Consider the following 25,052-nt stretch of genomic DNA (forward strand, 5'->3'; position numbering starts at 1 on the left):
CTCTGCTCAGACAGCACGGTCGCAGGGAACAGATCAGTAGGTAAAGCAGAGAAGTGCCGAGTCCCCGTAAATCATAAATAGAGAGAGATTTAATTACATGCTTGGTTAATATTTACAAACATTGAAGTTGTTGTTAGATATGTAAATAAAAGACAGAAATAAGAGACAGGGGCTGCAGTAGCCAAGCAAAGCCAAAATCTGACAGGTTAGAGTATTTATTGTGAGCTGGCATATGCCTGGAGTATGGAATGGAGACACACTATATAAACTGAAAGAATAAATAAATAAATATTGACATTGTTCTACACCTGTTTAGCCTCTGGAGACCAGTGATTTGTGGGACCATATGTTGGACAAAATGAGACTGTTCGTTGATAATTGTAAATGTGGTGACCCCTTGCAAACTGGATATTAAAAATATTAAGTAAATGGCACATTTTAATTATACAGTAAAGAGGCTGTTCTCCACCATTAAAAGACTGCAGCTGTCAGGAGGAACTGATCATATGACAGAAGGTAACATTTATTTGATAATAGACCTTGGTAAATGACATCCCAAATGATCTTTAGGTTCTCAGACAAACACATTCAGTTCAGACTTGGGTTTAGCCATGAGGCTTCGGTGTCTCTGTCTTTCAGCTGAGACAATTTTTGTCTGTTCCTCAAATACTGTAGGGCTTGTTTGTTTTTTATTTTTGTTTTAATGTGCTTTGCAGTATTTAAATTTCAAATGAAGTATTATTAAATGAGAACCTGTAAACGATGGGAGTTTGGAATTGGAAGTCAACACATTTGTTATTCTTTTTTGCCAAAGGTATTGGGTAAGTTGCATAATTACCATAGTATTATATCATCTTTGTCAACATAAACACAGTTTTCTATCACCTTTGCAAGTGCCACTGGTGAGCAACTGAACGTGCAGACTCCAAAGAAGAGCAGCCCAGGAGGAGCTGAGAGCATTCACGACGCCTTACAAAGTTGCATAAGGAAATGAAGTAGAGACAGGCAGCAAGGAGTCCCCAGCAGAAATGCCAAACGCTCTCACGTATATGCTTCTACATGTGAGGCAGACGGGAGAAACTGCAGACGGTTTTTGTAGCTTCCTTCCCGCACATAGGTTGTGATCCGACTTTAAGACAAATGTGTGAAGGTAAAGCAGCAGCTCACGTGGATTGATCTTTTCCCTGATCCCGAGAAACCCTCCTATACACAGGGTTTGATTCCCCCCCCACACCCTGCTTCTGATTTTTTGAAGCGGACGTTCCTTGTCTCACATTGTGCCGATCCTGTGGTGAGGCACTTGCAGAGTCTGAAGGTTGGGGCACGTGAAATAAGGAGCTGGAAGAAAGCATGCTGCTATTCCGTTGGAAGCAAAGGGGAGCGTAGGCCCGTAGAATACTTCCTCCTTCCCTTCCTTGCTAACATCCAGCACCTGCAGGCCAAAGCGTACAAAACATTTCAGGGATCACAGAGGAAAGCTGAAACAAATTTGCTGGCACACACCATATAGATGTAGTATTAATGCCAACAGAAAGGAATTCTCAGATCATTTTTAGACTGTATTTATGGATCTGGTGATCTAGTGCTGTCCTTAGCACCCAAATCTTCCCCTGGCTCAGGCGCTCAGTAGCAGGCAGCGACGTTGGCTCCTGCTTCCCGGCAGCAGAACGTGCAACCGTGCAAGTAGGGTAACTCTGCACAGAGATGCTACTCTTGCCACAGAGCATGAGTCATTTTTCAGCTTGGTGGTATATAGGGAGCAAGGGAGCTCTGTCGACGCTGGAAAGGCCCACTAAATGAATGACTTAAAGAAAACGAAGATATATGGAAAAAGCGGATTTTTTTTTTTTTTTTTTTTTTTCTTCCGAAGGACAGAGCAACCTCAAATTTGCCGAATCTGCAGATAAAAGGGCTAGTTTCACTGGTTAAAGCCAGGCACGCTGCCAACAACTGAGACGGGGCAGCACACACAGCTCTGCCAAAGCACTCGTTATACTTCTTTGACACGGGGACGGTCACGGGTAGGCTGCCAGTTCACAACCGGTTCGGGGATGCGGACAAATTTCCATTTAAGAAAGCAAGATCCCAGGATCATTTTCCCTTGCCACTAAGTGGCATTTAAACCCAGGTGCAATACTGGGAAGTACCTTCTGATTATGAACAAGCGTGTTGGTGGAGGACAGCCACCGCCTTTGTGTTGTGCTGTTAACTCCACCTGAAGCACTGTACGTCAGCTAATGAAGCCACTCTGAATGAATTCTTCCAATAACAACTGTGAGGTACAGTATCCAACAATTTAGTAAAACAAAATTATACTATGACCAGAACATGGTTTTAACTTCTTATCTCGCATGATCTATTCCTTACAAACTCATGCTAATAAGTATTCGTTATGAGGTCAGCAGCGCAACATCTAATACATTCCCTTCTTACGCTAAGTCTAACTTCTAGTCTTATGGGACAGTTTGGAGGTTAAATCCTAAAATCCTTAGTTGGAAGCAAATGAAAATGTTGTTTATCAGCAAAAGTGCAGAAACTGAGATGTAAACAAGAGTTTCTGTCTGTAACTGCCCAGCTGGTCACAAAACGATGGCTGCCATGCAGATTTGCTTCCCTCAAAGATGCAGAAAGATAAGAATTCCTAGTTTCTGTAGGGGAATATCTGAAAGCCGTGGATCTGCAGGCAAGCTGCTCTTATACAAGATGAGAGAGCAGAAGAGTTTGTTGGACAACCTATTGCCTACAGCAGGGATCAAAAAACTTCCATTCAAGCTTTGAAGCAGTAAGCGCTAGGGCAGGTTGCAGGCTGACTGAACTTTGTCAAAGAACAACTCGTTAACTCTGGCTGCTCTTCAGAAAGACAACTTGGAAAGGAGGAAAAAAAAAAAAAATAACAACAAGAAGGGCTGAAAAATTGTTAGCCCGTGCCCCATCATCCATCTCTGCAATTCTTTTACTTTCGAACTTGATTGTGTAACCCGAGAAAATACACTCAGTATTTTACTCAAGCCTTGCCAAAGGAGAGACTCCTCAATGCTGTTTTATTAGAATATCTTAGAATAACGGGATCTAATGGTTCATCTGGAAATATTTTTAATATCCACAGTATTTCCTCCCTGTGTTTATGCAGGTTCAGTGGCTGCATCAGAAACATCCTTAATCTCTCCACTTCACATGCATTTTCCTTTTTCAATAACCTCTGTGCAAGGCGTATCCTTGCAAAATTATTGGAAAAGACTTTAAAAGAAACCTAAATCACTCACCTGGATACATGCCAAAGGCTCATTTGTCCAAATCGAATAGCCGCCAACTAAATATATTCTACCATTGTGGACGGCGACTCCAGACTCATTTTGACCTAAAGCAAAAAAAGGAAATGGAAACCACTTTCAGTGTTTAATTAACCCTTTTAGCACCAAATGTTGGAGTTCTGTAATATGATACAAACGCACTTGGCAGTAACTTGACTGTTTCAGAATTCACAAGGTGCAACAGTGAAGCTGAAGTGTGAGGGCTGTTCTTTGCTCTCCGCGGGAGCCCCATACGGTGCTCTGCAGAGAGATTCCCTGGATAAGCAATAAACGGAGGCTGTGCGGGGGACCATCTGCTGTCTCCTCAATGGCACAGGTTTTTGTACGTGTGTATTTCATAGGTGACAGGCAGGCTCCCCACCTGCCCCTCAGGTACTATCACACATGCACATCCAGATAGATACGTAGGTCGAGAGACCTGAACGCCCCTCACGTTCTGCCCACAGCAGTTAACCCCCCTGTTCCTCCAGGTACAAGTACGGCGAACATTCCAGAACCTGCTGCGCAAGCTCATTCCCACAGCAAGAGTCTCCTGAACAAGTTTGGAAGTTTTGAAGGACAAAATACAGCCTTAAAAAAAAAAAAAAATGTGCAGTGCAACAGGCACATTTCCCAGCAGTTGCAGAGATGACACAAAGAAAAGCTTAGATGGTTTCTCAAGGTGCAGGCTGTGGAAACAACCCACCAGGTCATATCTGAGGAGAGGTTACTATCTCACAGCATTTAGTGGTATGGGGTCAGCTCCAGAACAAGGGTACCTGCAGTGCCAGCGCTTCTGCATTTGCCAATCAGATGGTGTCCTTCTCAAAGGGTGTCAATTCCTCCAGATAAAATAAAATAATTAAATGGAAAGCAAAAGGGATATGAAAAACTACTTCTGTTTGACAATATGTAACTCCTTTTTAATCCTGCCTCTCTCCCCAAGTCCATGAAGTACTCTGATGACCTGACTCAGAAACCAAGCTACCCTTCTCCAGATGCCAGAGATTAAGAAACCCAATGCAAGATCTTAAAGAACAAAATTGTCACTAGAGCAGCTTTTAAACCTACAAGGAGGAACATGACATAAGGTGACTGTCTTATTTGTCAGACGTTCACTTCTCTGACTTGGTGTTTCTAGCTATCCTGAGCTCCTACATCCTTTGTATCCTTTTCAGTGGTAGATCTTAGAAGTCAATGCAATGCCAAATGGAAGAGGATGAAAAGTGAGGCAGGCTTAGTTCTAAGACTCCTATAGCAGTCTGCACTGAAACGTTTTGGCAGCCAGTACCGTTACTAATTGACCTCCAAGTCTGCTGCCCAAGAGAATGGCCCCAACATTAGTGCTGTCCTTGAAATGCATCCTCTTCTGCAAAGCTGCTAGTGGTGCTACTCTGAGAATGTGTGACATGCCTGTCTCTCCCAGGGATTTGTGGAGGTAGTACATCTGGGAATTGTATCAAGTGGCAGTGAAGTGTGGTGGACTGGGTGGCAGGGACAGTGAGTTGCATGCTTTCAAGTTGCTACTGTAACAGTTCCTCCTAACGATGGTCAAGAGGAACTTTACAGATCCGTCACAAAACGAGATACTCAAGTCATTCCTGATTTGACAGAATTCCAACAAAGACACCTCCTTTCAGGTAATTTATTAAGAAGATATTGCTTAGAAATAAGTCATGGTTAATGGAATTCAATGCTCTATAATGCCACCAGGAAACAATACAACACAAACAAAACAATATCATGATAGAGATGGATCTGCCTGTTGAGCACTCAAACAGGGAGCTAAATCTATCAGAGCAGGCAAGCTTCTGGAGAATCAAAAATAAGTACTGATAATACTACAACAAAGAATTTTTGTTTGCTTAATTAAATTACATTTATGTGCACCTTCTTAAAAATTTATCTTACAATGTCCTAAGACGAATGTTTTGTAGAACACTGAATTCCAGAACAGTAATCAAAAGTGTCTTGCTGGCCAACACTGGCCCCTAATCAGAGGGAACTGACACGAAGTCGTGGAGTTCCACATAATAAAGGCATCTAAAGGGGAAAGAATTGATGTTTTATTCTAACAGTAGCAAGTTTTCTCTTTTCATGTACAATACTCACCTGTCAACATGTTGAAGTTGCAACGTGTCCACTGGTCAGCATCTATGCTGTAGGAGTCTATGTGCCGAACCAGGATCCGATCGTTGTTGTAGTCCAGATCATTCCCACCTAACACGTAAAGTTTCCTTTGGACAGCAGCCATGGAATGATACACTCTCCTCTGCAACATCGGGCTACGGCTTAACCACTTATTCTGGAAAGGAAAAGAGAACTTGTCTCGGCACCGCTCAAAGACGTACCTATATTAGTAGTACAGTAATAGTATCGCGTTAGTGGTGTTCTCCTTACCCTTGGCCAGAAATCACAGGTGTATGTTCTTGTGTTGTTCATATGTTAAACGGGCATGTTGGTTATAACACTGACTAGACATACTGGACTTCCAACACTCGGTTTACAGTTCTCACATTTAAATGCATTAATTTCATAGTATTCCTTGCTCTGTATTTTTTATGTTTAGCTCATCAGGTTTCAAAGCTTTTTTTCTTCTTAAGAATTCAGTAGCAAATCCTCCTTAAGCAAGACTATTAGATGTCTCCTTTGTATACAGCACTAAAATGATCTGTACCACCTAGCTCTGTTACGAGAGAAGAGAGATTCTTCTACCTTTCGTTATATTTGGAAGCTTATTTGATCTTATCCTTGGGGAATGAAACAACAGGGAAAAATAATTTCCTAAAGAATCTTCTCAAATGATTCACTTATTTGGTTTAATGCTAACCCTTTAGTTGTGGGCACTTACAAGGTAACCTCCTTTTGCGTATTTTATTTCCTGGTTAATAATATTCAAGAATTCTACCTGTTCAGGGGAGGGGCAAGAGGGCAGGGAAGAAGAGGGATTAAAGCAGAGTACTTTAAACCTAAAAAACCAATTGCTCCTGCTACGCTTACCAAATCAAACAACCTGGCAATGGATGAGATTAATTTATTTAAGTGGAGGAAGTTAAAATCCATGAGGAAATTCTTTGTGTTACATGTGCTCCCGCTCGCGGTTACTCGAGAGCCTCTACCACTACTGCCTTTTAACCTCCACAATATATAGCTATACATTTCAATGCGTAATAGTTGAATATTAGGCATTAATGTTTGCATTAGTAGTCCAGTCTCTTAACACCAGACTATAGACACCATCTGCTTTGCAAAGCCTGCCTGCATCCCCTGATTATATCTTTAGCTTCCTCCACTGCAGTGCCTGCCAGGTGAGCCGCAAAGCACTGCAAAGGCAAAGAAACAGAGGGGCCTGGTGGGGTCATTTCTAATAAGCCGGCGTGTGAATACTAATCAGTGGTGGGGAAGCAGAGGTCACCCCAGCCGGCTTGTTGGCAGGTAGCTGTGTGCTCTGTGGCAGATGGCAGGCATTATCGACTCGCCACAAAGGCCTCGCGCAGAAGCAAGCGCTGGTGCTGAATGATGGAGTTATTGAGATTCTGTGCGAGATGCAAGCAGATGTGATGGTTTCCAGTACCCACCGTAAACAATATGCCAGCAGAATTTTTAAAAAGAGCTTGTGTGTACAAACACGAAGCGGACCTCATTTGAAGAATGCGAGCGCACACTTCCTCTGTAACTCTTCACGCGCCAGGCACAGCAGGCCCTGCCACTGGGATTTTGGGGTGCAACTTTCACAACAGCAAGTGAAGAATCAAAGCGAAAGGTACACAGTATCTGACTAAGAGTGTCCCCCTTGTAAGCAAAATAAGGTTGCTGCCTGTAATTAATACTTGGATTTAGGACAGAATCAGCATCTGTACAATCGATGCATAAAAGTGCACCTCAAAAAGAAAGAGGCAGGTGTGTCATTGCTTGTTTTCTGCTTCAGGACCCGTATGTGCTACGCTTTAAAAAGTCAGTGGGAACCACATAGAAGTATCTCCTGGTACAATTTGGTTCCAAATACAGCAATCAAAGCCCCTATCCTACAATCAGAAAAGTCAATACTCTTCCACGCGGGTGTAAATCAGGCTATGCAACTCTGATTGCAAGCTTAGGACTTTTAATTCCTAATACAAGCAAGAGGGCATAACCATGCCCTAACCCTCTGAAATGGTTACCGAGCCATGCTAACCTAATCAAAACACATACATAATGTATGAAATAATCCCTAAAAGATATTTTAGGTACCTGGGTAATGAAATGATAGGCACCCTTGCAGTCAGAGGAATAAGTCACGGCCAGGTAGTATAGTTCTGAAAGTATGCAGAAAACAAAAAGCCCGTATATGCAATTCAAAGCAGAAATGCCAGTGATAAGGAGCAGTTTTGTGACACTGACTTTGAGTATACGTTGCCCAGGGCTGCTGGATTACAAAAAAAACGAACAAGCAAAATAAATACTGATAAATACAGAGGATTTAAAGCATATTTCTGTATTTAATCTAAGATGTTTCTAATGCCTACAGGCTTAAAAAAACATAATAAAAAGTCAGGGTCTCCATTATTCTGTTAAACTCATACATCAGTACAAAATGAATTTAAAACACCACTAATTCAAATGGTCAGCATTTTTAGCCTTACAAAATCATTGCACGTATTTGCTAAGAGACCTGTTTGGAGCAAAACATATGAGAAAAAACACATACGACACAGATACCCACCTGCTTAGGATCATAGACCATGAGCCTGTTTTGATACTGTGCAGTGTTTGTTACTCCTCCTATGAAAGAATTTATACAGGTTACAATTTTTCAGATAAGCAAAACCAGGACCAAGATCAGCTACAGCAAAATAACCAATTCTAGGGTTCATTTGCTGACATCATTACATTGCAACCCACCACCTAATGCTTACATTCCACTGTGCTTTTTCATCTGGTTACAAGGTAATAGGTAGCACCTTTGTCAAACATTTAGAAACAAAACAGCAACAACGAACACCCCCCCACACACTTCCAACTTCCTTTGGAAAGATAATTCTATGGGCTAAAAACGAGATAAAAATTGATCTGTTTATAAATGATCGTGCATTCAGCCGTCCTCAAGACGCGAAGATAAAAGCCGTCCCCGTTCCAAGGAGGGTGCGGTGTGTGACACGGGTTAGAGGAGGCGGCGGCGGGCTTTGCACCAGAGAGAGGGAAGAGGTGGGAGAGGAGCTCTGCCTCACCAGGAGCGTGACGCGGGACACCACTGCCAGCGGGAAAGCACCGCGCAACCCTGCGCAACTGCACTCGCCTATATATTTGAAGGAAATTCTGTATTTAGTCTGCATTACAGAGAACACCTCCTGCTTTAGTTGTAGACTTCTGTTGGGAGGTTCCTCCATAGTGACCAGAAAGAACACTACCACTTAGCAAACGTTACCTTTCAATAATGTTTGGAAAGCAAAGTATAAAGCACCTCAGAAAAGCCTGGAATAGCCTGACCCAAGTAGGTGCCACAAACCAACTATTTACCTCAACACAATATACATTTAATGCCTAATCGTCCTGTTCTCCATTGGTTTTCAACAGCAAATCTCACTGAGGAAACTGGTGGGAAAATTCTTCGGTCTCAAGTCTGTACTCTCACCTGCATAAACATGTTCTCGAGTGAGGACAAGCCTCCTGGTGCCATGGTGTCACAGCAGCACTGCCACAGGTCTCAGCCCCCTCCTGCTCTGTTGCCAGCCTGGGCCCATGGGAATATGGGACCAGGAATAACTACCGCAAGCTGCACCTCACTTTTCATCCCACCAGATGGTCTAGACATAACCAGGGCATGCCAGTGGCCACACACCAGCAGAACTCATACTGACAGACAAAACTTTTTATATTACAGTTTTAACAGCACGTGCCAATGATGGACAAAATCCACAGCGACGAGGAAGGAATTTCATCTGTCAGTACATTTGTTGATGCTTATCTTTTTGCGAGGGCATCCCCTGTTTCAGACAGGGCAGCGGCACTGCTGCTTTCATTCCTGCTGGCTGAGCTATGGCCTGGTCCTACTAAAGGCCACTGTTTTTTTTTTTCTTTTATCTCCAACCAATGTTAACGTGGCTCTGTGCTGGGGAATCCTCATTTTGCCAGCCTCCAGCTGCACCTAGCACAGCATTTTGGTTCAGAGCCATACGGTGATTTTGAAGCAACCTCTCACATGTCGTTTTAGGCTGTAGGGTGGGACTGGTGTGCGTTCAAGTTAAACCAGAAGCTCGGCTCCAGATGTGTACCAGCTGTGCTCCAGTTCCTAATGGAGCATAAGGGTGTGAAATAATAACTGGTCTGTCAGATGGCTTTGTACCAGCTGAGTACTGGGAACACTGGGTCCAGAGGACCAGAATAAATCCAGTCCAAAGCAAAAAAAATGTGAACTGTACATGGAGCAGTACATAGAGAACTCGGCACCAAAGTTTTATCTGCTGATCTGCTCTACTGGGCTGAGCTACTTGCTAACATAGATGTACCCACTGATCACTCCAAATAACTTGAGCGAGGCCAAGAATCTGCTCAATGGATAGCAGAAACCACGGACAAATCTATTCAAGAATTTTGCCTTCAACTGCAGTAGCAGGGAGGAATAACAGTGTTATTTGGGCACATCTCTGAAAGCATATACTGGGCTGGTAGCACAAGCTACCAGCTCAGAGGCGCTTACAGGCTACACGACAGCCGAGGTGAGATGTAGTCTTTCCAAACTGCTTCCATCCCACTACGCCACATGCTGCCCATCACAGCACCTGTGAAGTACAGACGCAAGAAGAACACGCATTGGAAAGCAATGGCTGTTCCCGTATCTAATCTTACAATCTTTTATTTGTCTCTGCGCTGTTGTGCAGCCTTCACACTGTTAGTGGCCGCCAACCACATGCACAAAGCAATCTCCCCCAATATCTGTTTTGTAATTTGATTTTCTTTTACATAGTTCTTTTCACTCCTAGCGTAATGTTTAAAAATGAGATGTCAGATAAGTATTTTGAAAAATAAAAATCATAGTTATTTGGATGATTACATCCAGAATGTTAAACTAACAGGAGATGCGTCGGAAACACAACGCTGGGTCTTGTATCTCCCTTCAAAAAGGACATCTTAATTTGGGGGAAAAGACGTGGAGGAAGAAGAGAAGGAAGGGGGTTGCTTCCTTGTAAAATAAAGAAATAATCAAATAAGCAAAATTATTTGCCTCTCTTCACAAAGAGCCCCTCATATCAAGTACACAGCTTACATTTTTCCCCTGCAATATTGCTCATCTGTGGTGTTTTATCATTACATTCCCTTCACATACCGCTCTTCACTTTTAGATTAATCTGCCAAAATGAGATGCTAAGGATTTGCATACAGATTTGACTACACAAAAATAGATCTGGAATTAATAACAGTCTCTATATGTTTTAATTTCTTCTAGACTGGAGTACCCTTGCCTCCAGCAGAATTCTTGGCTTTGAAAGTCATCAAGCTGATTTGTCTGCTCTTAGGTTATGATGCCACATGCTGCTACACTGTCCCCTGCAATCAAAGTGCTCGCAGAGATAGATTCCATGCCTTCCCCTAACAAGTATATTTTATAGATTGGCAGTTTTGATCTCCCCTCCCCAGGGGGATAATCTGCATCTTAACAGGTTTCTATAGATACATCTGTCATTAAATATGCCATCTTATATCTGCATCAATTTTCAAACTCAAGTTCCTCCTAACTTTGAAGTGCTATAGCAAAAGTTTAAAATTTTCTGCCAAAATTCAAATTTAACAAGTCTACAATGTCCTCTTGAACTATTTTTTTTTAAATACTCCAGGCAGCTGGGAAAGGGCAAAAGAAGGGCAATATATCTCTTAAAAAAAAAAAAGGAAAAGGGGAAAAAAAGTTTAAATGGTACTAAAAATAATACGTATTTTCTCAGAAAAAAAGGGTAATTCTGAGATAATTTCTTAAACTTCTCTTCAGTGCTTTCTATGAGGAAAGGAGGGGACAGGCAGGGAGGCATCGTCACTACACTTGAAAAGAAGTATTTAAAAATACAAACCATGCTATTAAATTTGGTGTCAAGCAATAGCAGCTAATGGTAGTAACCCACCAGTTAAGGAAAAGGAAAAAAAAGTCTGGCTGGGTAAATGACAGAAAAATTACAGTTTGGTCAGTGCTCACTGGGTTTTGTAAACTGATATATAAACTAAATTTATAAAATGATTGCACCTCTTTGACACAAGCAGCTTGCTTTGAGGACTAGAGTTTCCAGGAGGCAAGGAGCACTCTCAAGACAAGCCTGTGTCCTCCTTGCTCTTACAGCTGTGAGAACACGCTCAGGGGAAGCCCAGCACCCAACCCATGGACTTAATATGTTTTTACACTGCCGCAATCACTGTTGCTCACTCCCTTGCAGGCTGTAAACTCTGCTTTTTAAGCCCTCCGACACCCGTAAGTTCCCAAATCATTCAACAGTGTCCCTCTATGTGGAGAGGTCCTGGAGGAGTCCAAGACTGGCCTTGTCCAGTGGGAAATATTTCCTGCACATGGGAAATAATTTGGGTTTGTTACAGACTGCGAAACAATCCACAAACTGCACTGAAAAGCATCTTCATTATAGACAGCTCCAAAAAGAGAAGGGTGGGAGGCAGTAGATTCAACATCATTTTCCCAATAGGAAATTTTTAATCCACATTTATAGCGTGTCCTAGTGAGACCCCCATATGACTTCAGAAATCTAATGCAATCCAAATCCCCCAGAAAAATCTCACAATTTGCTCCGAAGTCCCCAAGTGCTAGGCTGCACGCACGAATCCGACTTTGCTGGGAGATGTGTAAAACTACATGTTGGCAAAGAGCTCCCACGTGTATTCCTTCCAGCAAATCCAGGGAATATATAGAAACTCCTGACACATGCCCCAAGGTGCTCTGCTATTTTAACACAGAAATCTCTCCTCTCTTACGTGTCCATGTGTTAAACACAAGATAATCCTTCCTCAACATGCAAACCCGCTGCCTTTTGCTTCAGCCAGCCCAGGTGCGGTGAGGACAGCTGCGCAGGAGCATATTCTGCCCCCCTAACAAGCTCCCTGGAAGACACCGTCAGCAGCTCTAATTAACACTGTTCCACATCGGATGCAATCCAGCTGCAAACAAGAGGGGCACAAGCCCTAGTTTGTTTGTGGTTTGTTTTTTTAAAAAAAAAAAAAAAAATCATTAAAACCCGATGTTTACATTCAATCTAAGAAGTATCAGTGGCACCAAACCTGAAACGTCCATTGCTTGAAAGGTGAGGCCCACTATCTTTATTGAAATATACTAATAATAAAGAAACACTGTTTCATATACAGACTAAGACTGGGTCACTGAGGCAATTTTTATGTACTCGTTAAGCTCCTGCTCCTAGTAATTTCTGTGCCAGCTGCACTGCAAAACTTGATTTGGTTAGATGCTGTAGATTCCTATTTATTCCAGATCTATTTTTCATAAAACAATTTTATAGCCGTTTACTGTGAAAAAATTTTCTTCTCCTCACAACAAACAGCATACTGATAGTAAGGTAATACTTTTCCCCTCAAACCACTTGCAAACTCAGAATAATTCTCCAAGATATGTGATCTCCATCATTTCCTTGGTCAAAACCTCCACCATTAGGGAAAAAATAAGAATAATAAAAAAAGAACTCTGAATCTTGAAGAAAAAGCTGTTAAATATGAAACTGTATGGCGTTTACCCCGTCAAGTTGAGTTTCCACGTGCGTGTCAAGATGTGATTTTAGCTGACACACTTAAGGTCAGGCAACTTGGACCTCTGCGAAACAACAGCATAATACTTTGCTTTAGAGAAGACTTTTCATGTGCTAATCTCTTGAGCACTTGAGATGGAGAGGAAGCCTGGTTATCCCCAGCTGCAGATGCAGGAACGGCCCAGAGCTGAACTGCCTGGCAGAGGTTTCCCGCCATTCTCTGTCCCCAGGGACACTACACCTATACGGGAGGAGGAAGGTGAACATGTATAGAAAAGCAGGTCTCCAGATTTGCATGTGCATGCCACGGAGGATGAAGGGAAATGAACATAGTTCAAGTTCTCGCTCTTATGGAAAATATTTCCCTGCTTTTATAGGGAAGGATTGTTAGTAGTGTTGAACTCCAAAAGGTTTGGTGCATTTTGTTTCTCTTTCACTCAAATACTTCACTTTTCAAGCATGTGGCATGCAATTTATTTGTGAAATGGGTCACGGTGTCAGATGTTAACTGGGGCCTGTAAGATTCATCTTTCTATAAAATTTCAAAACCATCTGCCCGATGCTGTACTGTCAATACGGAGAACTTATTTTAATGAATTCTCATCTACTTTTTAAAATAAGAAAATAAAATAAAATGTGGGCTGCGAAAAAAATAAAAAGATGAGAAAAAATAAGAACACAAATATAAAAATACATTCCACAAGATATGAAGCTCAGAAAACTCGAGAGCTGAGCCCACTTGTGCTGACCAGAGGGTCCGACTAGTTCCAGAGTGCAGAAAGCTCCCGCTGAGCCTCCTGGCAGGTTAAAAACTCCAAAGGGGTGGTGGCAGCTTAGGAGTCCCTCTGTCACCTGAAACACTGGCCACCCATCTCCTACCACCAGCATGTGTTTACAGCATTTTGTTTAACCCACTTGCCTTCCCTGCTGCTTTTGCCATGATTTTATGCTCTATTATTTTTTATTCCTTCCTGTATTTGTCCCAAAGGAGCAGCAAAGTAAAGCCGACAATGAATCCTAATAATAATAATGATAACAGAAACCCCTTAAGTCTAGTCAGCTTTTGATTAGCAAAGCCTTTAGAAGACAAGGGGCTGTAGCAGAGACGCTGATGCTTTGGCTATAGAGTAAGGAAGTAACTGGTCTGTGTGCGGGTCATATTTTGATGATTCTCCACAAATACAAGGGCTAGAAACTGACGTTATCACTATTTAATATATTCATTTACTAAAAACCTGGGCACATTTTCATGGTTACCTTGCCAGCTGGTAGTAGCAGACTGACTTTGAGAGCTCTTGCTGATGACCTGTATTTCCAAGAAAAAGCTGCAGGGATACAGCTCAGAAACATCCCTAACTCAGACTAATTTTTTAATTACTTAATTTTAGGCCACATACTTCAAAATTAGGTTCCCTTCTGCATTACTGATTATTCTTATGCTAACACTTTACAATTGATTATGAACAGTGGATTTTTTGAGCAGTGACTACTGATATTTTTTGAACAATAAAACATCTCTCTGTACTATTCCCCTGCCCCTGAATATACATGTACAGTGAGAGCTACATTCTAGCCCTAAGCAATTAATTAATAATAGAACGCTAGCGACAGTTATTGCATCTCCATCTACTTTTATTTATAAAATAACTCTAGTCAATACACAATACTCAGTTTTCAATCTGTGAGTACATAATTCAGACCAATACCCTACTGAAGTATTGCATAGAATGCTCTTGTAATTCGTAACAACCTGTCAGAATCTACCAACTCAAAACTGCTAAGCATTTTTTCAAAAACTATACAAAATACAGCCAAGAAGTCCCGGTCTACCTTAGTCCACTGCCAAAACATTGCTCCTTACTATGACGTTACAACAGAAGTTATGTTGGTAGCATTTTCAAAAATAACTGGGACAAAACTGATAAAATATTTGTTGTCGTTTTGCCCAGTTTTAGAGTTCATCTAATAGGCTTCCAATTACCTCTTCCCCTGATTCTACAGCTGTATTAGAGGCATATCCTTGAACAGAATATCACTCTGCTTCATTATATAAATGCAGATAGTACTTAAACACACAGGCAGGCATGCATTTCACTTACGTAACCAAGCACATTAACTAATCCTCAGCATAATTTTCCCTTTCTTAGCGTATCTGCAAAGATTAAAAGTAATCTTCAACCAGTCCCACATTTGACTTAAAAATCCCTATCAAATACTTCCTTGGGCTTGTTTTTTTTACAGGAAAAAAAAATTAGAAAAAAAATCAATTTTTTTCATGTACTGGAGCAAGGACTACACTCTGAGGAACATTTCTAGTGCTCATTCAATGATTTTTTATGAATATGCTTAACACAATTTCCTAAAAAGCCACGTTTTTCATAAACAGAGACCGACAAGACACGGCAGTAGTAGCACCCATGTATTTGAATTGTCCATCACAGACGCACATCTCTTTCCACTGATGAAATAGGAAAGGTAGTAAACAAACAGGGTAATGCTCTGAACATGCCCAGCTGGTACCAAAAAGCAGAAGTTCTGTTTCTATACCATACCTGGCTCTCAAAGCCCACTGCGTGCACACTTCAGGATTAACACACAGCACAAAAATTATAAGACTCCTTCACTACCCATTGCTGAAGAAAGCAACCCGGAGCACCTGCCAGAATGTGGTGATTATCTGTGTTCTGTCGTACTTTTAAAGTCATTATTCATGTTTTCAGTTGTATATGTATAAAAATAGATACCTGCTACCTCCGCCGCCAATGCTTGGGAATCTGTTCCCATAACGCACTTAATCCACGTGGGCAGAAAGATACATCTGCAAGGTGCTCTGCTAACCTAAATGATGTACTTTGAGAAGCACAGCGAAGGCCTAAGTAGCTAACTTAATTTTTCATTCATATACCATCTTTTCACCAGACCGTATTAAAATCCCCAGAGGGTATCCACAGTGAAGATGGCAATCACTGAACATTTTCCTCAAGGGGTGGCCCCATTTACTCATTAACTTCCTTGAAAAATATTACAACTTTATAACCTTCTGTGACACACTTCCTGCTAAAAGGTGGATATTTTTCAGTCAAATCTTCTGTAGACAGCATCGATCTTACTCCAAAGTAACTAATACTAGAAAAGTCACTATAAAGACTGATGACACAATGCCCTCAACTCCCATCAATGCGCACATGTAAAATAAAAAGTACATCACACTGAGTTGCAAATGATATGTTAGTCCATGATTACAAGGCCTATACTTTCATCTATCTGCACCATAAAGCCCCAATTACATCCAGGCAGTCCCGTGTACTTGTTATGGACAGTCAGAGCCATGCACGATTTCTAACGAAGGTCATCTTGGCCTGTTACAATATCCTGAAGAGCAAGTGGGAGCAGTTCATACACCTGCCTTCAAGCCCCAGATCTACACAAGCCAACAGGCACTGAATTCTTCATTTCATTATCAGGAATAAAGACGGTATTATCAGATCATACTACAGAAAGCGGGTCTTGGTTTTTGTTTTTCAGAAGCACATAGAATTTGCCATCTGAAATTTGTCCAAAAAAATGCATTATCATTTTGATTCACTGTCATTTATGAGTGGCAACTGGAGGTAGCACATATGATATATGCAGCTCGGAAACACAGATTGATATTTAGCAGACAAAAGATATTGTATGAGGTATGTTTTGCTCCTATACTCCTAATCAGGCTTAATTGTATGCTCCCAGGCTTAAATTCTTTGAAATACCCATCCCCTAAGGCAAAAGTTATCCTGACATATAAACGAAATAAGATTTATTAGTTTCATTCAAGACAGTATTTTTGTATTTTGTTAGTACCTCAAACTGTGTGAAACGTTTTCTACCTGATATCCAAAGAAGACCATCCACCACATATCCCGCATGGCACGAGAGCGATCGATCAAAGGACTGTACAAAGGTCCACTTGTTCTTCTTGGGGCAATAGCGTTCCACTGTAGGTAACACTTGACGCAATTCATTCCTGCCCCCTACTGCATAGAGGTACTCGTCCACTGCTCCCAGCACAAAGTGTTCCCGACAGTTCTTCATTGGAGCTATCTCAGCCCAAGAGTTAGTACGGGGGTCGTATCGACAGGCAGTTCTCACCGCACAAGTGCGGCCTGTGGAGTGCTCTGCCTCTCCACCAGCTACAAAAAGAAAGTCTCCCATGACAGCAACACAGTGGTGGCTTCTCCCTACAGGCATAGGCGCTAGCTCGCTCCAGTTTGCAATCCCTGCGATATGAACGTTCTCTTGATCTACCGGATTGAAGTATCGCAATTCCTTCACTTTACAGATTTCACGTTTTTTCCCACCAATAATGTAAAGAGTGTCTGACTGGAAGCGAGGTTTTGTCCTTCTGGTTTGCCAAACTGGCTGTGCATAGACGCTCTGGTGGTAAGCCAAGGCCTCATTAATAAGTGCTGTCGCAGTTTCACTAGCTTGGACAAGAGGATGAGAAAGAGCTACGGTATGCAGTGTATCCACATCCATAAGGCCAAAGCGGACATACTGGAGAAGTTCATCCATGTACTGGTAGCGGCAGTTGTGTTCCAACCACCTCACAGCCAGCTAAAGGTGGGGGGAAGGAAAGGAAAAACAAGACACCAATTATTTGGGTACAATTCTGGCAAAATTTGGTCTTTTGAAAACTGCTTACATTCCAATAAGAGCTATATACTTGCCTCAGTAGTGATATCACTCAATATAAAAAGTAGTTAGGAATGCATGTGAATCAACATAAAAGATACCTACTAAAACTCCACCTATAATATACATAAAAGCTTTGTATTGCACCAGTCCCCCTAAAGAATTTCCACAGCATTATCAGACTGCAATACCGCTACGCAATGTAACAGTTTGCTGTGCAAACTGTTAGTGATACCGTAGGAGACCACAATATCCTGGAATCAAGCTGTTGGAGCAATAATATAAGTGTAGGGAGTATGCGATCACTGGAGACCATGGGTACACTAGAAAGAAAAGTAAGATTACGGTTAGATGATTAGAAAAGCCCTTTCTCCCCTCCATCTTTCATTCTATTTATGACAAAATATTGAAGGAATACAGCAAAATACATTCTGAATCCTTCAACATTTTTTTTTCCTTCTTCATTTATTTTATTCATAAAGTGGAGAGAGGTGTAAAGGCACCAGAAATTAAGCCAGAGAAGAGAGACATGAAGAAAAGGTTCTGCTGGTTTGGGACTGACAGAGAGCAGCAAGGAAGACTCTGAAACTGCTCAGCAATTGCAGCTGGTATCAACAGCCAAAACTAAACATAGCCTTTAAATTACATAAAGCATATTGAACCCAAACAGCTCTAATAAGAGGTTAGGAAAGACCTAAGCCATTTCAAGAACGGTTGTGTAAGTTAGTCTTGAAAACCTCCAGTGATGAAGATACCTGAAATGCCTCAGGAAAACCAGGCCCATGCTCAGCTATCCACTCAGACAGATTTTCTTTTTACCTATGCAGGAGCGCAAAAACCTTCAGCTCACTGCCTCATTTGCCACCTTTGGGTTTATACTCCACAGCTCAGGAACCCCCAGACCAACCCTTGAAATTCACCCTTCGTCCATCCATACAGGACAAAAAGCAGTCTGCTACCTTCCTTTCCCTCTCCACCTCTGATGCATCTCATTCTTCTCTGAACAAAAAAGTCACTCAATCCACCTTGGGTCACATTTTCTACACCTCCATTGCTTGGCTCACAGTTCTCTGTTATTGAAAGGAAATGCCCCTCTTTCTTCATGTTTGCTGCTGAAAACTGGATAAAATCTTCCTCTTAAGGCTGTAGTAGTAGTAGTGAATGGATCTGAAGGATCACTTTGATCATAACAATGTATGCCATTCTTATTTGTGCATCACTACACGAGACTGTCAATGCACTATGATATTGCTGATCAACGTTTAAGCTTATGACTGGGTACTCTTCCCGCCTCTTTTTTCTGCAGAACTTTCACAAAGTGTCATGCTTTCTCTGTCATTACTGAACTCTCTACTACTTAGCTCAGGCCACTGCCCCAATCTGTCAATCCGAATTATATTTTCAAAAATGCTTGAAAACCATTCCACCCTCTGCTTGTCTGAAAACATAAAACCTGTGTTATTCTTTCATCCAAGTCACTAACAAAGACATTGACTAGTTCTGGGTGAGGACAGACTCCTCTACTTGACACTTGGTTTCGTCCTGGCAAACAATTCCTGGAGCAGGAGTTTCTAACTAGTCCTGTGATAACAACAGTTTCAGCTAAAACTTACTGCCCTGTATTGCTCATAGGAATGTCACATGAAGCAACTGGAAATGAAGACTTCTGTCTTACTCCAGGCTTTCATATATACATGGTATATCAAATTTATTGCTGTTTCTGTATTCTGTCAGAGAGAGAAGATGACAAACCAAAACTGCTTTTTATTAAGACTCATTTGAAACACTTCTGCTGCACTGTGCTATTCAACCCCTGTGAAACAAGGAATCAACGAAGGGCATCAAAAACTGCAACAGTAGTTCAGTCAGTTAAATGCTGTATTGAGTTTCAAAATGTGCATTAGCTATATGTATTTAGACTTGTTAGTAAAAAAAGGCATTAATTAAATACATTTGAAAGTGTTTATGGACTTGAAATCATTGAGCATTATATTCATATGTTCTAAATCCACCAAATCCACGTGTCACGTTTCTCCTACTGAGTGGTTTTAGGTAACTCCCTACTTCATGTCTTAGGCCACGTGAATCATTCCTCAAAGTCTTCAGAGGCGCTTAGCTTTCATCATTGACTAGACACTTGACACTGAAGTGGAATTCAGGCTATCTTCATCATGATGAAGACACCAACTGAATTCATACCAACTGAATGATGTGTGGGTTGCTATATTAGAAGAATGTAGAAAAAAAACTCAGTTTTTATCAGTCACCACTTGCATCCAACAGATTGGCTTCTCTTGCTTATAGTTCATGCCTTCGCTTGCATCTAAAATGGCATTGTGATGGCATCACCTGTGCTATAATGACAAATATTACAGACTCTTAAAAGACATGCACTAATGTAAACTAGGTCTTGACAACCACAGGCTTTTAAAGAAGTTTAATATTAATGCCTGTTAATATCTTAGAACTCCACCATTTCTCTATCCTTTATTGTCCTCGCTCCCGTCCCCCAACAAATGCCACATAAACACAAAAGCAACACTACATACACTCATACCTTTCAAAAGACACAGTATCTCCATTTATTTCTGCATACGGGATGTGTGACAATCTGCAGCAGAAGGGCTGGACATCTCCATTACAATAGATTTTCTCTGCTGCATGAGGGTTGTCAAAAGCAACATGGTTCATGCTGAGTTTGGTCTGCACTGAGAATATTCCTGGAGTTGTAAAAAATGTTTCTCTAAAACCACTAATGCTTAATGTTAAAATCACAGAACTTCTAAACCACCACAGTGATGGTGCAAAGCGATACAAAGATTCTGTTGGCACTCACAGGAGACGTACAATCTATTTCCGGTCTTGAATCAAAACTTTCATAGAATCATAGAATCATTTATGTTGGAAAAGACCCTTGGGATCATCGAGTCCAACCATCAACTCCACTCTACAAAGTTCTCCCTTACACCATATCCCTCAACACCACATCTAAACGAGTCTTAAACACATCCAGGGATGGTGACTCCACCACCTCCCTGGGCAGCCTATTCCAGTGTCTGACCACTCTTTCTGGAAGAATTTTTTCCTAATGTCCAGCCTAAACCTACCCTGCTGCAGCTTGAACCCATTCCCTCTTGTTCTATGGCCAATCACCTGTGAGAAGAGACCAGCACCAACCTCTCTACAGTGTCCTTTCAAGTAGCTGTAGAGAGCGATGAGGTCTCCCCTCAGCCTCCTCTTCCTCAAACTAAACAGGCCCAGCTCCTTCAATCGCTCCTCATAAGATTTATTCTCCAGGCCCTTCACCAGCTTCATTGCCCTTCTCTGCACTCGCTCCAGCACCTCGATATCTCTCTTATATTGAGGTGCCCAGAACTGGACACAATACTCAAGGTGTGGCCTCACCAGTGCTGAGTACAGGGGGACAATCACCTCCCTCCTTCTGCTGGTCACACTATTTCTAATACAAGCCAGGATGCCATTGTCCCTCTTGGCCACCTGGGCACACTGCTGGCTCATGTTCAGCCGCTTGTCAATTAGAACCCCCAGGTCCTTTTCTGCCAGGCAGCTCTCCAGCCACACTTCCCCAGGCCTGTAGTGATGCATGGGGTTGTTGTGGCCCAGGTGCAGGACCCAGCACTTGGCCTTGTTGAAGCTCATACCATTAGCATTGGCCCATTGGTCCAATCTATCCAAGTCTCTCTGTAGGGCCTCCCTATCCTCATGTAGATCAACACTCCCGCTTAGCTTCGTGTCATCTGCAAACTTGCTGATGACACACTATATGTCCTTATCAAGGTTTCTTTCTCCATCCCTTCCTACACTATTTCATCGCTACTCATCTGTCCTGCATCTTTATTTATGAAAATTAAATAAATTTATTGCAACTTCCTTGGGATCCTCTACACGCTGCACCTAAAGGTATCTTTGGTCTACCCTACATCCACCTTTCCCTTCTGACAAGCAACCGCAACAGCAATGTGGAGGGCAAGGTGAATCATAGGCTGTCTTTTGTGTAGGTTGCTACTGGCTCTTACCAGATTCCATGTCTGAGGTCAGTTTGCAGTGGAGTACTGCATTTTACTATATTTATTTAGAAAGCAGGGTTAAGAACCCTGCACATGGCTATATCACCTGCATGGTCTGTAGGCATTTGATAATCAGCAGAGAAATCTACTGGGTCTTAGGGAGGTAACTTAGGTCTGCGAATCACAGTGTGCTTAGAAGTTCCTGTCCAAATCAACTCATGCTACAGCTGAACACAATTTTACTACAGTATTCTCTGTGACCCACACACAACCTGTGATACACCAAGGCAGAAAAAAGGTCATAAGAGCTAAAAGCTACAATTTTTTTATCTCCTTGTCTTGTTACTGATTACAATGACCGCTACTCGATGCCATAAATCCATTTTGGGACACTCCTTAAAAGTAACTGCTACAAATGTAGGTATTTATATGTATATTCATAGAATACACAACCAACTCCTAAATTGTGACACAAGGCTATGGATTAGGTCATATGGTTTTAGGGACACTCAGAAACTAAGCCTCAGATTTCTACATTTGTCATGCAGCACACATTGTTACGGCGCTCTCTAGTAGAACATGGGATCTCACACTATGGAGGCATGGAAGAAAATCGAGTTCTCTGTGCAGGTAATCAGATATTCTAGTTACTGGATGGTTTGGCAGCTATTGGAAGGCTGGAGAAGTTCAAAAGAAAGAAAATTAAGTTCCCAAACATGTCTTTTGCTTGTAGTAGAAATAGTCACTGATGGACTGTAATACAGTTCTAAATTTCCTTCAGTGTAAAGGAGGCAAATATAACTCTCATGAACATACAGCAGAAGCACAAGCTTCCACGCAGCATATCAGCAAACGTCTGTACATTTATGAAAGCAAGTTCCACCACCTTTACTTAGTTTTTGTTTAATCCAGACTGAGAAACCTGGTGCCCATACATTAACTCCAAAATTCACCCCGACCATACACCAATTATAGGGCCTATTTTCAGTCTCTCTGGCAGCAGTGATTAGCAACTATAATCAGTATTGGCAAAATAATCTCAAAGCCATTATATGCTTTATGACACTGCAAGGAAAGACAGTCAGACTTCTCTAAGGAGATGCCAATAGCACTTGAAATTACAACTGTGTTTAAAACGCAAACAAGTAAGCAAGCAAAAACAAAGAGCCCAGCCACAATTTTGAATTTTAAAATATTTGTATCGCTGCTAAATAATTTACAAAAATAAGGAAAGACTCCTACTCTTACTGCCATACAGGCACATTCTGTTTAAACTGCTAGAAGCTTCTTTTCTATTAATTTTAATGTATGAGTGTGTGAGAAAAGGAAGCTACAGCCTAGTGCCTATATCAACTTTAATAAATAATATATTTTGCCATATTCATCTTCTAAAGTAAGTAAATGACAAAAGTAGACCCTCAGAAGGACAAGATTTTTCAAACCAGATTCTCTTATTCTAAAGCCTTAACCCAAAGGATTTTTCCTCTCCAAGGTTACATTATTTGATTTAGCAATAGAGTACGTTCTCAAAACAGCAGAAAACAGATGGAAAAATACACTGTGGCACAGTTGGAGCATACATCTAAACACACCTGTGTGTTGGATTGTGATTTCATTGCATTTCCAATGGCTGCTTCTGCTTTCAGCACGGTGCTTCGGCAGTCCCAACTCACACAGCCTCAGAGTGCAGCCCTTCCTTCCCTGCTGTTAATGGTGGATGTACCACATACCTCCCACAGCCAGAGAGGGCACGGAGACAGTGAGGTTAAAGCTGAATTAAAGAGTTTCATGCCTGTTGAAGATAACCCTGCAATAAGTAGTTACCTGGTCTTTTGGGCTGCCAGCTATCCCGGGAAGCAAGAGATCCTAGCGTGCCTGTGCCTTGCCCCTTCAGCGTTCCCCTGCGATCCTTCTCACGTCACTCTGCTGGGAAACATGCCAGACCTTCACTTGACATCACAGCAAGTTTTCTAACCAGAAAAGCCAAGCTACATTATGAGTGAAAGCTTGATGCACTCATTAGACCCAGCTTCGCTTGGAAAATACTTTAAGTCACAAAGTCGTGTCAGGAGAAGTTTATGTCCACAGCACTCCGAAAGAGAAAACGCCTCTCTAAGCCTGGACTCTGTGAGAGGCAGAGGCCATGGGGACTCCATTAAAGTCATCTTGGTCTCTTCTTTAGTTTCTGTATTCATATTATAGCCATACAGACTGCAAAGGAGTTATGCTAGTTTATACCATCTAAGATCTCTAACAACCGAGATGAAGTCAAAAAGTGACAGCGGTGGAAAAAATGAGGTTTTTGGAGAGGGCTGGGGTTTTTTTTCCAGCAACAAGTAAAAGGAAACATTAAATTTTATAAGGTTTCAAAACAATGAATTCACACTGTCTCATTAAAACAAATGGAAATCTTAAATAAAGTAACATAGTGAAGATTCTCATTTTAGGAGAAAGGACAATTTTAAATACAGAAGAGTGGAGGGAAATATTTTCCTGGACTGATATCAGATATATTCAACATAAATTATCATATTTCTGTGTGACAATCTGATGATGATATACACCAGTGAAAGAGAAAGAACCACAAATCTCTTCTTTTAACACAAATCCCACCTGAGCAATCCTTCCGGTGCTTACCTTCAGCAAAAATGTAACGCCAGGAAAAAACATCAAAATAGTATCTTTGTATTGTTAGCATATGGGTGGTGCTATAGATCTGCTCCTATTGATTGATAAGCCAAAAAGAGTCATGAAAGCAACACAGTTAGTACAGCAATCACTTTAAGGCACTAAGGGAACTTCAAAAAACAAAACTTAGAGTTTACTAGTTCAGTGTTTGAATATGCTAGAAATACGTATTTTGGCTATAAACTTGCACATGCGTTGGCCTCTCCTTGGGGTTTACCTAACTCTGGAAAGCCTCAGGCATTACAGATTGGAATCTCTTGCCCCGAAACCACTGTCTCGGTTATTGTCAGTACCACCTTGGCTCTTCAAATCTCAAGTCCAGGAGCATAATCCATGGATAAACCAGGACATTTACTAAGGCTTTGAAATGAAGTCCACTGAAGGCTATGGAGAAACTTCCACTTTTAAAAACGAACAGGGCTTTCCAAAGGGCCTGAATTTGGATCTCTAAAGGGTCTCAGTCCTTCTCTCGCTTCAGAGACTACGAAGGACCAAACCTGGAGGGTTCAGGATATCAATGTGAGCGTTTTATTTAGGTAAGGTGAACTACTTCGAACTGTATTACCCATTTAAGGATAAAAACACATGGGTGAAGAATTATTTCTGGAAAAAAACAAACCACTAGATGCATTTTTTTTAAAGCCATGAGT

General features: G+C 41.5%; 1 protein-coding gene across 3 annotated transcripts in view; it reads right to left on the reverse strand.

Moving 5' to 3' along the window:
• Positions 1–386: 386 nt before the first annotated feature.
• The window catches only part of KLHL32 (kelch like family member 32), a 130,172-nt gene continuing 105,506 nt past the window's right edge, over positions 387–25,052 (reverse strand). For 2 of the 3 annotated variants that reach the window (XM_054196991.1, XM_054196992.1), the window contains 5 exons: positions 16,882–17,608; positions 7,993–8,051; positions 5,403–5,595; positions 3,264–3,358; positions 387–1,432 (listed from right to left, as the gene is read on the reverse strand). In XM_054196991.1, coding sequence (XP_054052966.1) covers positions 1,271–1,432; positions 3,264–3,358; positions 5,403–5,595; positions 7,993–8,051; positions 16,882–17,608 — 1,236 coding nt within the window. In that variant the 3' untranslated portion in view covers positions 387–1,270. Of the gene's footprint in view, positions 1,433–3,263; positions 3,359–5,402; positions 5,596–7,992; positions 8,052–16,881; positions 17,609–23,538; positions 23,603–25,052 lie in introns of those variants that run through there. The other variant, XM_054196993.1, reaches the window with a different exon arrangement.

The sequence above is a fragment of the Rissa tridactyla genome, chromosome 3 (assembly GCF_028500815.1).
Source record: "Rissa tridactyla isolate bRisTri1 chromosome 3, bRisTri1.patW.cur.20221130, whole genome shotgun sequence".
Lineage (NCBI taxonomy): Eukaryota > Metazoa > Chordata > Aves > Charadriiformes > Laridae > Rissa > Rissa tridactyla.